At 41.7% G+C, this 13243-nt stretch overlaps 1 protein-coding gene across 1 annotated transcript in view; it reads right to left on the bottom strand.

Moving 5' to 3' along the window:
* Window positions 1-1064: 1064 nt before the first annotated feature.
* The window catches only part of DCBLD1 (discoidin, CUB and LCCL domain containing 1), a 103915-nt gene continuing 91736 nt past the window's right edge, over window positions 1065-13243 (bottom strand). The window contains exons 8-15 of the mRNA XM_017863461.1: window positions 11995-12210; window positions 11449-11573; window positions 10040-10187; window positions 9829-9936; window positions 7681-7768; window positions 6308-6357; window positions 5285-5404; window positions 1065-2958 (exon numbers count right to left, since the gene is read on the bottom strand). Of these exons, the coding sequence (XP_017718950.1) occupies window positions 2426-2958; window positions 5285-5404; window positions 6308-6357; window positions 7681-7768; window positions 9829-9936; window positions 10040-10187; window positions 11449-11573; window positions 11995-12210 (1388 nt within the window). The 3' untranslated portion in view covers window positions 1065-2425. The remainder of the gene's footprint in view (window positions 2959-5284; window positions 5405-6307; window positions 6358-7680; window positions 7769-9828; window positions 9937-10039; window positions 10188-11448; window positions 11574-11994; window positions 12211-13243) is intronic.

Here is a 13243-nt window from a genome sequence, read left to right as displayed (position 1 = left end):
CAGAACCTCAGTAACTATTTGGTACGGGAATGAATGCAAGATAAGCATTTTAGGAAGAGTGAGGCCAACCTGGTGGCCACACTTGGACTGCTGTGACTGGTCAGAGTGGGGAAAGGCTTCATAGCTGTTCATGGTATATACAGTTGTGCCTATAAATGTGATTTCATGTTCTGTTAAGAATCCAAAGCAGTATAAAATAAACACAAAACAATCTCTCACATCCTTTCTATTTCCTAGGCTGATTATAAATGTTAATGAAAATTTAAATAACAATGATAAAACCCAGAGCAGAGTTTCTGGAGCCTGTATATGTGTAGTCTTGCTTGTCATAGCAAATGTGTTTCAACCACAAATGTAAGTGGCAGAATACAATCTTTACCTCCCTGTAGAATTTGATAACATAAATCAATTAGAATTGTCTCATTCACACCTTATCATGTGCTGATGTTGCAAAACACCAAAAAAAAAAGAAAAGACGTAATATTTTTCTGCCTTTATCCTCTAGTTTAGGTTTAGCTGTGTAGGGTTTATCAGACCTTTCCACTCACCCAACCTGTTCTACACAATGAATCTACCCTGAGCAAGTGCTGATCCAAAACAAAGTCCTGTTCTCCCACTGGCCATGATTAGATCACTAATGTGGCAGAAGAACCGTGATAGACGAAGACAGCTCTATTGTAAAGAAGGGCTGTAGATCTAAGCCTATACTCATGGTCTAATATTCCAATATTAAAATTCTGTAAACAGCCCACTGAAGGCTTTACATTAGAAAAAAGGACCTACTATAGAATAAACACTTTGATAAATGTTTCAACTAATTTTTGTCAGTAAGTTTTGTAGGAAGAAAGCATGACAACACCATTTTCAAACATGAGGAACTGAGTCTCATCATTATACAAGCAGCCAAAGACTTCTCAACTCTTCTGTGATAGATTGGGGTCTGGCCTAATCTGGCACCAAGCCCTTGCTCTTTCCACTGTGGCACCTGCCTTTTTATGGAGGCTGAGCCTTGAGTGCCTCTAACACCCCAGCAAGCAGGGCTGACCAGTGAGAGTCAGGGGCAGTTTGGTTTGGCATAGTTTATTACAATTAGTGTGCACATAAAACCATGTAAACTCCACAAAGTAAACTATTTACCCTCCACACTAACCAGCAGTTAGTCTGCCATGACCTTCCAGCACCCCCATTATTTTAACATATATACATTTCACAGGATGTAATAACCATACAAATAGGGTTATAATACATTCTTTAGGGAAAAAAATTTTTGGTCCATATTTTCTATTAAAAAACACGCACACACATTTTCCTCTTTGGCAAAAGACGTTAAATCCCCCATACTTAACTCACAAAACAAACCCAAATAAAAACTACTGAACATGAGGTACAGCTGAGGTCTGGGCTGTTCTGGAATTAGACGCCTCCTTGGGGGGAAAATCATTTCTTATAAAGTCAGATCAGTTTCCAACAGTTTCATGTCAGTAGAAAAGCTCGATTTAGACTTGGTCAGAGTCACTTTTGTATGAACATGTTCCAAATAACTTTGTTTTTCAGAGGACAATGGAAGTCACGAAAATGTGCTACTTCTGAAGAAATTTTTCTGAAGAAAATCATGAAAAGTGTCGCATCTGACCTCAGCAATATTTTTAATCTGAGGTACGAAAACATCTGACACAGCCATTCACACTAATTCCTGTGCCACCTTCATGGTCACGGGAGCTGGACCCACCTCTTCGCATCCCCCTCTGAAGTGGAGACTAAGGAAACGGGCAGCTGCTGAGGTGTTCCTTCTTTGCTTGTTTTTAAATCTACAGTCATAATTGCTAAATAAACAACCACCCTGGTGTGCTTTTCATGCTTCAAGTAATTCATTTCTTCCAGGAGAAGAATGTTAAAAATGCTTTTAGTTCTAGTTATCAAAGGAGAGGAAATGACTCACAGTAACAACAAGATTAGGTTTAAGCAGACCTGCTGCTAACACAGTATCAGATAATATACTGAAAAACATGAACATACTATTTATATACGTTTTGCAACAGCTGCATTTTCCCACTTAACCTCTGTGCAGAACTAAAATCTGATAGAGCAAACTTAAGTTACTTTTATTCTTGTTAAATACAACTCTGTACAGATTACACCTTTAACACCAAAGCAGCTCAATATCACAGTCAGAGGAATGAAAAAGCCATCAGGAAATTTTCATTTTTCTAGCCTAACAAAACCCAACAGACGCACCCTAAGGGTCAGCACGAAACCAGCTGTACAATTTTGTAAACAGTATGACAGGTTGTCTCTAGGATCCTACCGAATCTCTCACACACACATACACACGCACACACACACTCCAGACCAGCAGGCTCCCTTTTTCCAGTGCCTTGCGACAGCCCGACGCTCAGTACCACAGCAGGCTTCTTTCACATTGTGTTCACAAAAGGGCAGTCATGGCCGTCTGGTTGAGGGGTGTGAGGCAGTCTCTGGGGGCAGAAGAGCTGTCACTGGTCCCGGGATGCGTTGGGGGTTTCTGAGAGTCAGGGTGGCCGCTTTCCATGGCGAAGGCGCTGGCGGCTTTGGGCCGGTCGTAGCCCCTGTCCGCAGGCTGCACGCTCTGTGGCCTTTGATAGTCTCCGTCGTGGGCGCCCACACCCGCTACGGGGGAGAAGCCGCCCGAGGAGAGGGAGTGTTTGTGGCCGGGCTGGGGCCCGGGGACGCGGTAGCCGCTCTGCGCGGAGAAGGTGTGGGCGCGCAGCAGGTGCCGCTCCACGATGGGCGTGGCGTACTCGGGCTCCGGGGGCGCCAGGGGCAGCGCGTACTCATGGCGGCCAGCGCGCTGCGGGCAGTCATAGTGGCCGCCGGCGTCTGTGCCCGCCCCCGCCTCCTCGGTGTCCGTATCCATGGGCCGGAAGGTGGAGCCCTTTCTCATGACTGTCCCGGTGCCAATCATGAGAGGCTGCTGGTAATCTGAAACCACAGGACAGATGGCAGTTAGCAGGCACCGCACACGGGCCGGCCTTTGGTGGCAGACGGGGATACTCTGCTTCAGGTTGTGGTGACTGACGCTCCCGCCGGGGGCCCTCAGGTGTCCCAGGCACTGCGGGAAAACCCTGATGTGAAAGCCATAGAAGTCACCCACAGGCAGTACACAACCGCACCGCTTGCTCAGGGAGCCTTGCAGGGTCTTCTCCGAGATGGGGGCGATGACCACGTCCTGGGGCATGGGGAGATACTTCAGGGAGGAAGTGGCTCTGAAACTGGCTCTGGAGATGCTATGGAGGTGGAAGTCACACAGTGTGGAAATGGAGAAAAGAAGGGCCCCGAGAATAGAGTTTGATATGGCCAGAGTATGAGGGACACAGAGTAGTTTGTTTAATAGGATATGAGGACCAAAGCAGTAGGTCAGGGCCTAGTGGTGACAGTGAGGATGAAGCTAGGAGCTCACATTTATAGAGCTCCTACTCTGTGCCAGGCGCTATTCCAAGAGCAAAATGTTAATAATCTTCAAAAACATTCCCTGAGGTAGGGACTGTTACTCCATTTTACAAATGCGAATCCAAGGCAGAGAGAGACTAATTAACTTTTCCTAGGTCGCACAATGGGGCGATGGAGTAGGATTCGAACACACATCCTGTTAGCCACACGTTAGAGCATGGAAAAGCGTTGATTGTCTTGCTAGGAAGTCTGGTTTAATTCTATGGGAAACGACAGACTGGCACTTTCAGAGGTAACTGTGGAGGTTGACTGAAGAAGAAAAGATCGAAAAGTGAGAGGTAAAAAAGCAAAGAGAAATGCACATAGAGGTCACAAACTAGAAAGAGGAAAAGTGACTCTTTGGGACAGGAATCAGGAATTTGTTACCAATGAGAGGTGGGGTGTGAGGAAAGAGGGGAGGCAAGGGCCCTTTCCAGAGCGTAAGCCTGGATGAGGCTGGGATGTGCAGTCGAGAGACCATTAGACAAGGAATGCACAGAGCATGTGTGCTGAGGGTTAGGAACAATGGATTCGATTGTGGGTGCTGAGGAACGGTGACATCTGCAGGTGGAGGCATCCAGCAGGCTGCTGAGAATGATGGACTGGGGACTGAGAGGGAAGTCTGGGTGTGAGAAGCAGCATGGACAGACATACATGGAAGGGCACTGCTGGAAGTCGGGGAGGGTGTGGGACTGTTTAGGGGAGAGACTGTGGTGAGTGGAGGTTAGAACCCGTGCCATTCCACATTTAAGGAGCCTGAGAAGGACCATTCAGCGAGGAAGGAGGAAGTGAATTAGAAGCTGAAGGAGAATGAAAGGAGTAAGAGAACAGAAAATAGGTTCTCCCTTCATGTCACTTCCAAGGAGCAAGAGGATGGATTTTGGTTGCAGAGGATGCTCTCCTTGCCCACAAAGTGGCTCAACCAACCCTTACGCTGACAACACCCAGTCACTGATGTGCACATGCATCACCTGGGAGCCTCCGGTTCCATGGCCTCCCTTTCTAACAAGCCCCCAGGTGATGCCTCTACTGCAAGTCCTCAGGCTGCATGTGAGGAGGGAGAAGCGAGAGCGCACAGTGCTACTCAGAGCATGCCCCACAGAGTCCTATGTATCTGAGAACTGTTTTTAGCAGTGCCACAGAGACAGATGCAGAAATTGAGATTAAGTGTCAAGAAACTACTCTTAAGTTACTCTTTGTCACTCCCAGAGTAATTTTATGTCTGTTTAATCTAATAAAAGATTAGAGTTTTGTGTTTTGTATGTCTTTAAAATTTCCTTATTACTAGTATATGATATTGCATTTTACAGTGTATTCATTCATGATGAAGTAGAAATTTTTTTAAAAGACACAAAAAGCATTTCCCCATAGATGGTTTGGGAAGCTTGACTCTTGATGGTGGCTTGTCAGGGACACTGAGGCCCTTCTCATACTGAGAGGGTTCCTTTATTTCCTACCTCACCTTCCTCAGGGCAGGAACTGTATTTAATTCCTCCGTCTAGTCCCTCTTTACCAGTGCCTTAATCAAAGCTTTGGTAACAAAAATAGATTCAGGGCTTCCAAATACTAGTAGTACATCAGGGCTATCACTATGGATGTCACTATATCCCCTGCAGGTGAAGAGACTGGCTGAATAGGGCTTTTAAGTAATATCTCAGAGTCAGTTTGTAATTCTGTACAGAATGCAGAAAAGACACATTTCAGATTTATTGGACCCCATCTAAACAGAAAAGGATTTTGCTTTATTTCTCTCCTGTCTCCCTCCCCCACAAGCAGCACCTCCAATCTAACAGCACTGTCCTGGAAATATGACACTTACCTGCCATATCACTTGTGATGAGATCTAACTTTTGTGTCATTTCCTTCTCATTATCATAGCTGATGGTAAACTCAGCTGACTGATGTCTGGCAAAGGGATATTTAATCTGCTTCCAACAGTCTGGAATAAAGGTAACATGAAACAAATGAAGATGTCAGAAATGTAATGCGCATCCTCCAGAACATGTTCCTTGATGAGTCAGAGGTCAAGCTGCCTCCTGACAGCTGACAGTGATAAATGTCCTCCTCAGGTGTGTGTGCTAAGAACAGCATGTCAAGGTCGTTAACCACAACAGCAAACACTACTCTAATCATGCTTTCCGCTGTGCCTTTAAAAGGTATTTTGCCCTCATCAGATCCCAGATTCTCCCTTTGTGAGATCATCTGGCTATGGTCTCCCACAATCTGCACTGGCATGGCATCTGTGACACAGAGGAGACACTGCAGCTGGTGTGTCTTAGACCCTGGGGAGGTGGAGTCGCAAATGGTCCCTGAGCATTCTCAGGGGTCCTGCCCCACTGCCTTCTCTCTCTGGACCATGGCTAACTCATTGCTTGGGTGTCTGTGTCTGAGAAAGTGAGAAAAAGACCAGGCAGGGCTGGTGTGCGGGATTATCTGAAACCTGCACACCAGCCCTGCCTGGTCTTTTTCTCACTTTCTCAGGGTGGAAAGTACAGCACAGGCCTGCAGATGCTAACAACACGGGCCTACTTCAGTTCACTGATAAGGCTTTTGTCATATCTCCTTGGTGGCAGACAGTGTCGTGGCCTAAACTCCAGTGGCCAAGAAAAAACGATGTTGACAAGTGATAGGGGATGACATTGAACAAAAGTAAAGTGGCCATTAAAATAAAGAGACAGGGCACAATAAATTCCTTCCTTATAGATATGCTACTTTAAAGGCTACAGGGCTTATGTCTTTTAACCAAATAAATGCAGGCCACTGGCCTCCTTATGCTTTCAATCAGCAGATCCTGTCCCTTCCTCAAAGACAGATAAAATTGTAGATAGAGTTTTCAACCAACCTGTTTTCTGAGCCTCTGCTGATCCATATGGACTTCCTTTCTTCTTCTTCCTATCAAGACAGAAAGTCCTACTAATATTTATAAGCCACCGTATCTGCCTCTTTCTCCCTATGTAACATGAGGATCATAATAGTACTTAACCTCATAGGGTTGATGTGAGAATTAAATGAGATGGCAGCTACCATGTGCTTTAGAAAATCATACAAATATGTAGAATTATCTATAAATTTATCTCATTTATAAGAAAGGTCACAAGATTTCACAAGAACATATACTAATCTTACTTTGCATATTAGAAATCGATGCCTTTAGTTTATGACTAGCTCATGCAGTCATCCTGAAGCAATTCCTCATGACCACATGGTCTCACTTCATCTCTACTATACTCCAGTCCAAAACTGTGGGTGTCTTTAAAAGCATTTCATACAAGCACATTACACTGAGGCATGCTTTAGCTTATGAGTATCTACCTGAACCAGAGACTTCTGTACCTTCTCTCATGATGGCAGAAACTATTCTTCATTCTATTTGTACTAATATACACATTATAGATTCTGAAGTTGCTTAAAATATAAAAAGAGAAAACTTCAGAATACTTTCCTTTTTTTTTTTTTTTTTTAGATCCAATAGCTAACATTTGTTAAAATATACATGGATTTTAGGGTTCTGGAAGAGATTCAGAACTCATCTGGGTAAACTGTATTTTATACATAAGGAAATTGAGGCTTGGGGAGGCTGAGTTATTGGGCAGCTTGGTGATACCCCAAGCAGCCTATTTAATATTCCTTTTACTCTTCAGGGAGGAAAAGCACAGATACTTCTAAAGCAATATGTCAATTTCAGGATACTTCAACAATACTCAAAGGTTAGGTCTTTACCAAAGGTCTCTAAATGACAAGAACTGCTTATAAAGTAATACATGGTGGGATGCGGTGGCTCATGCCTGTAATCCCAGTGCTTTGGGAGGCCGAGGTGGGAGGATCAAATGAGGCCAGAAGTTTGAGACCAGCCTGGGTGACAAAGCAAGATCCCATCTCTAGAAAACATAAAAAATTAGCTGGGCATGGTGGCACATGCCAGTAATCCTAGCTACTCAGGAGGTTGAGGCAGGGGAATTGCTTGAGCCCAGGAGTTTGAGTGATCTCACCACTGCACTCCAGCCTGGGAGACAGGGAGACCCTGTCTATAAAAAAAGATTAATAAAGTAACATTTGATCATTTCTTTTAGCTAACTTGTTTTTAAAATATAAGTTAACATTTTATTTTGAAAGAAGTCATGCTGCTTTTGTACGTATGCATTTCTGAAGAATAAACATTTTGGTTTTTTGTTTGCATAATTAGAGAAGAAATTTAAACATGTAAAGTCACCATACTTTCTAAAGGCTGCAAAGATCCCCATTCCAGCAAACACCAGGACAACAAGGAGCACCAATGGAATAGCCACCGTTGTAATGTTTACTCCTAAAGAAGAGGGAAAGCCATCACGTTACAACATAAATGACCGACAACCACATTTCATGATCTAAAACTGAACATGGAATTGAAAAGTCTTTAAGTATTTAATGCAGGGGGAAAATGAATACATGCTAGGCATTTACTGATATTGGAAAGCAAAAACAAAGGATTCAAAATCTTAGCTAAAGTTTGGGAAAATAAAGTTTCTCCCCCAGTCCCCCAGAGACAGTTTTCAATGTTCCTCAGGGACTAACAGGTACACTGGGCTTGTTGCTTGGCCCATATTAAACTCCAAAAATCTGAAATGAGGGGGGAGGTTTAACCACCTCCCTCCACCCCTCAGGTGAGAACTATTTAAGACAGGTAAATGATTTCAGCACAGTCTGGAGCTCCTACTTTGACTCAAGCAACCCATTTCCCCAGATGGCAGGCGGGTTTCGACCTGTATCATAACAGTAGCCTGGAAAACTGGGATGCTCGTTACAGAGCTCTGGGGCTGCGGACTGACAGGAAGTACAGCCTGATGACCTCAAACAGCATTTTCACTATGTTGCATGAAACACCACGTCATGTTTTCCTACAGCTCTTTCTGCTCTAAAAAAAAGAACACTTTGACAGCCACCAAGGCAGGCCCCAAGTTTATAGAAAATACACAAAGTAAAGGAAAAATATTTGCTCTTCATCTTTCTCTTCTGTGATCTCTGGGAAGAAGATAAAGGGATGCTTAGGAATGGAAAAATGCAATTCATGAAGAAGGGGAAAAGGGACTTAGATGAAAATAAAATTTGTGTATAAGTAACAGCAATGTTATTTTTTTTTTAGAGATGGCGTCTCGCTCTGTCACCCAGGCTGGAGTGCAGTGGTGTGATCTCGGCTTGGGCAACCTTCGCCTTCTGGGTTCAAGCAATTCTCCTGCCTCAGCCTCCCAAGCAGCTGGGACTACAGGCGCATGCTGCCAAGCCCAGCTAATTTTTTGTATTTTATTAGAGACGGGGTTTCACTGTGTTGCCCAGGCTGGTCTCAAACTCCTGAGCTCAGGCAATCCGCCCACCTCAGCCTCCCAAAGTGCGAGGATTACAGGCGTGAGCCACTGCATCCAGCAGCGGTGTTATTTTTAAGAGTGAAAATTTGGGGAAAATCAAACAACTTCAGCATCCAACAGCAGGGAAATGGTCAATAATGGTTTATCCATGTGAAAAATACTATAAAGACATTAATAACTGGGGTTTTCAACCTTCCAATAACATTGGAAAATGCTCATGATACAATGTTAAATGAAAAATATATGCTGCAGAACAGAATAATATGCTACCATTTTTGTCTTAAAGTTAGAAATATAAATATAGTTGACTAGAAACAGTGAGATTTGGTGATTATCTATGGATACTGATTTATACTAAGTTTTGTTTTCTTATTTGTGTTTTTCTAATCTTTCCAAATCTTGTAAAATTGATATGCAAATTATTTTATATTCTGAAAAAAGGTACTTTTAATGTTCATTATTTGAACAGATTATACACTTACATGTTCAAAATGCAAAAAGTACACAAAAGTATGGAATGGAATGTGTCCCTCCTACCTCTGTTCCTCCTTCACAGAAAGCTGCATTATGTTTCTTGACATTTTTCCAGAGACAATGGAATGGATATTTATTCTTTATTTCTCCTTTTTGCAGAAAGGGTGGCGTGCTACTTAGATAGTTCTGTATTTTGCTTATTTTTTTTTTTAAGTTGCCTCTATATCTCAGGGAGCTTTTTATATTACCAATTCTTTCTTTTGTGGCTGCAGAGTGTTCCACTGCATGAATGTGCTAACATTTTATTTTTCCACAAAATACGTACCTAGTGTTTGAAGGGCACGTAAGTTCATTCCTAATCTTTTTCTATTTATAATACTGCAACAAAAAGCTGTAAACATACATCATTTTACAATATGCGCCAATACCACTGGATCATCCACCTCCAGCATTTATATGACAGAGAAAAATAAATTTTGTTGAAGTTACTGATATTGAGCGGGGTACTAGTTATGCTTCTTATGAAACCACAAAACAATCACTGCTCTACCTGGGGATGTTTCTTCTGAGGGGACGGGCCTTGTGATTGTCTCATCTTCTTTCTTAGTTGAAACACTGGTGCTTTGACTTGTCTTGCGCCACACCAATGAATCATTACCTGAGAGAGGAGGGATGTTGGGAAAACCACATTAGTAACAATGATAGGCAAAAAAAAAATATGACCAAACTTGAGTAACTCACTGGCTTGCCCTGAGCCCTACCTTGTGTTATCTGGCAACCAATGAGCTCCACCTTCAAGGCTATCCTCTGGTGCCATGTCTGGGGGACAACCCGCACATATCTGGCCACGATAGGAGGGATGAAATTGTTCTGCACTGGGTCCCGAAAGTTAGAGTTACCCTGAAACACCTATAGAAGGAAGTTATTTTTACCTGAAGATTCTATTAGTTAGTTTTTAGATGTTTATCATCCCACTTATACCTGGTTATATGAAACCAAGGCAAGGATTCTATGTCTGTTGCATTTTTCTAGACACTGACCATATTAAAGATACGAGGCTTTGCAAACAAGGGTCAATTTATCTAACTAAGGCCATGCTGCTCATCTGTTTACTGACTTAAATTTCACTTTGGATAAAGAAGCTAAAATTGCCTTGTTGTATTATTTGACCTTAATATTTCTACATTTAGCTGGTGCTACAGACAAGCAACCTCAAGAGCGCAAGGCTTCAGCTCTCTCACTTTTGCTGTTTCCTTCCAAATTCTCATTGCCACTAACAGGATCCCAAGACAAATGTCCAACTCAAACATCCACCATGCTTATACTGAAGCAACCATTTCACATTGCCAATTATCATTTCCCAAGAAAAGCACAAGTATTTCATTCCTGAAGTGGAAAATAATTAAATCACAAAAGATCTCTCAAGATTTTTATGGACACATTTCTTATTCTTGCATGCCAAGAAAGCACCTTTTTTTTTTTTTTTTTGAGATAGAGTCTCGCTCTTGTCGCCCAGGCTGGAGTGCAATATTGGCTCACTGCAACCTCCGCCTCCCAGATTCAAATGATTCTCCTACCTCAGCCTCCCAAGTAGCTGGGATTACAGGCGCCAGCCACCAGGTCTGGCTAATTTTTGTATTTTTAGCAGAGACAGGGTTTCACCACATTGGCCAGGCTGGTCTCGAATTCCTGACCTCAGGTGATCCATTGCCTTGACCTCCCAAAGTGCTGAGATTATAAGCGTGAGCCAGCACGACCAGCCCATCATCATTTTAAAAATTTTATTTTATTTTAGAGACAGGATCTTACTCTGTTGCCCAGGCTGTAGTGCAATAGCACAATCGTTATTCACTGTAATCTTGAACTCCTGGGCTCAAGTGTTCTTCCTGCCTCAGCCTTCCAAGTATCTAGGACTACAAGTGTGCACCACCACATTTGGGTAATTTAAAAAAAATTTTTTTGTAGTGGTGGGATCTTGCTATGTTGCCCAGGATGGTCTCAAATGATCCTCCTGCCTTGGTCTCCCAAAGCTTGGGGATTACAGGCATGAACCACCATGCCTGGTCTCACTGTCTTTTATTAATGAGATATTTAATGTAAACACACTGACGAAAATATATACAGGCCTGTTCTCCTACTCAGTTCTCTTGCCTCCAGGGTTACCTCTTACCTTTTCTTCATTATTCACAATTCCTTTATAGGTCTTCCACTTAGAATTATTGTTTTTGAAGTTCATCACAAAACTCTTAACATAAAAGTTGAAATTCGACTGTGTAGATCCTGTGGTCCTAATTCCTTGTAAGAAAATAATATTTACAGGCTATTTTAAAAAGTTTGTTAAATATAACATGTATTATGATTTCAAGTTTCATTTTTTTCTCCCTCATTTGAAACCTCAAATCATCTCACAGGCCAACTTACATTAGTTGCATTTAAAAATCTGTTCACAGATTAATGTTTTCACACTGACAATACACCATATAAAGGTTTCACCATTGAAAAAAAAAATCTCTCTAATCCATATATCCATATTTACAACTTGCATACAGATTCTTTTCACAGAAAGAATGTAAAGATTTGTTACATTTTCAAATATTTCAAGAACTTGGAGGTAGGCAGAGAGGTACCTATGTAAACAATAAGCATATTTTCAACTGCAAGTCATTTACAGTCAGGAAACTACCCCTGCACTTTGCACTTGTGTTATTTTCTGCACCTGTTATTTTCTTTTTCCCCCCCAAATCGATCTCCAGCCACTCTCGTGGTTTGTGGTTGCTGCTACTGTCACCCGAAGCCCATGATGGGCCTTGGTCCTGGAGTCGGGCTTGGCCAGGAGACCAGTGAACTTCGTCTCCACTCTCATTGACCGACTGCCATGAGGAAGAAGCTCTGATTTGCCCATCAGGATCCAAACTCAAGGATCTGCTGCAACCTGGAAAAAAGAGTACAGTAAGATATTTGAGATACAGACATAAAATAACAGCAAAAAAACAAAAAAACAAAAAAGAAAAAAAAAAATTTTGAAAAACAAGAAAAAAAAAAAAAAAAAAAAAAAAAAAAAAAAAAAAAAAAAAAAAAAAAAAGTAGTACCCCATCTCACCTAGAAATATTCAACTGGTTGACTTTTATTCTGACATGGAATCTAGTGTTTAATTACCAGCTTTTAAATGGTCCAGACTTGCATTTCACTCATTTGTACTACCATGTCTTGAAGCTGTTACTGCTTTTCTTTTTAATAGACCTCCAAGTCACATCCTTTTTAAGTGACACCTTTTCGTCCCCACTGTAGATTTCATTTTCTAACCTTCTAAATTCATCCTGATTTCAACAAAGTGCAATCTGTATTAAAGGTTTAAAATGCTGTGTTCTTTCTCACTTTAAAATATTTAGAATAAGAGGGGAACCCCATTTTTTCCACGTACTTGAAAAGCAGATGTGTCTAAGTCCTCTGAAGATCAGTAAGTTGTACCCAGTATTCATCCAAAGGACCTTAACTATACCATGCCCAATATGCCAATGTGAAGTCAGCAAATAAAGGCAAAGAAGAAATATTCGTAGTGTCTTCCTTGAAATGGTTTATGCTGAGAGAGAATATTTATGTAGAATACATTCCATGATGGAGAAGCTAAAAAGCCTTTATTCTGTATACTCATTTTCAGTAACTTTATTCAAAATAGTAACAAACCAAATTGCAATATTTGAAAGCTTTTTCTCTTAAAATCTAAGATAAAGGGATTTATCTTAAAATAAATACTTCACTTTTACTATTTTGGCAAAAGTCTGAGAGAGAGTTTAGATTACAAAGAAACGTATTTTCTGCTTAATGTTAATTTGGCTTATTGTCCTGTGGATGGTTAAGTCAAGAAGATTTGGTGTGGGTGGCTGAAGGAAGAGGATTGCTTAAGCCTAGGAGTTTGAGAACAGCCTGGGCAACATAATGAGACTCTGCTTCAAAAAAAAAAAAA

Source organism: Rhinopithecus bieti, unplaced genomic scaffold (assembly GCF_001698545.2).
Source record: "Rhinopithecus bieti isolate Rb0 unplaced genomic scaffold, ASM169854v2 scaffold_70066, whole genome shotgun sequence".
NCBI lineage: Eukaryota > Metazoa > Chordata > Mammalia > Primates > Cercopithecidae > Rhinopithecus > Rhinopithecus bieti.
This window is presented reverse-complemented; position numbering and strand designations above follow the sequence as displayed.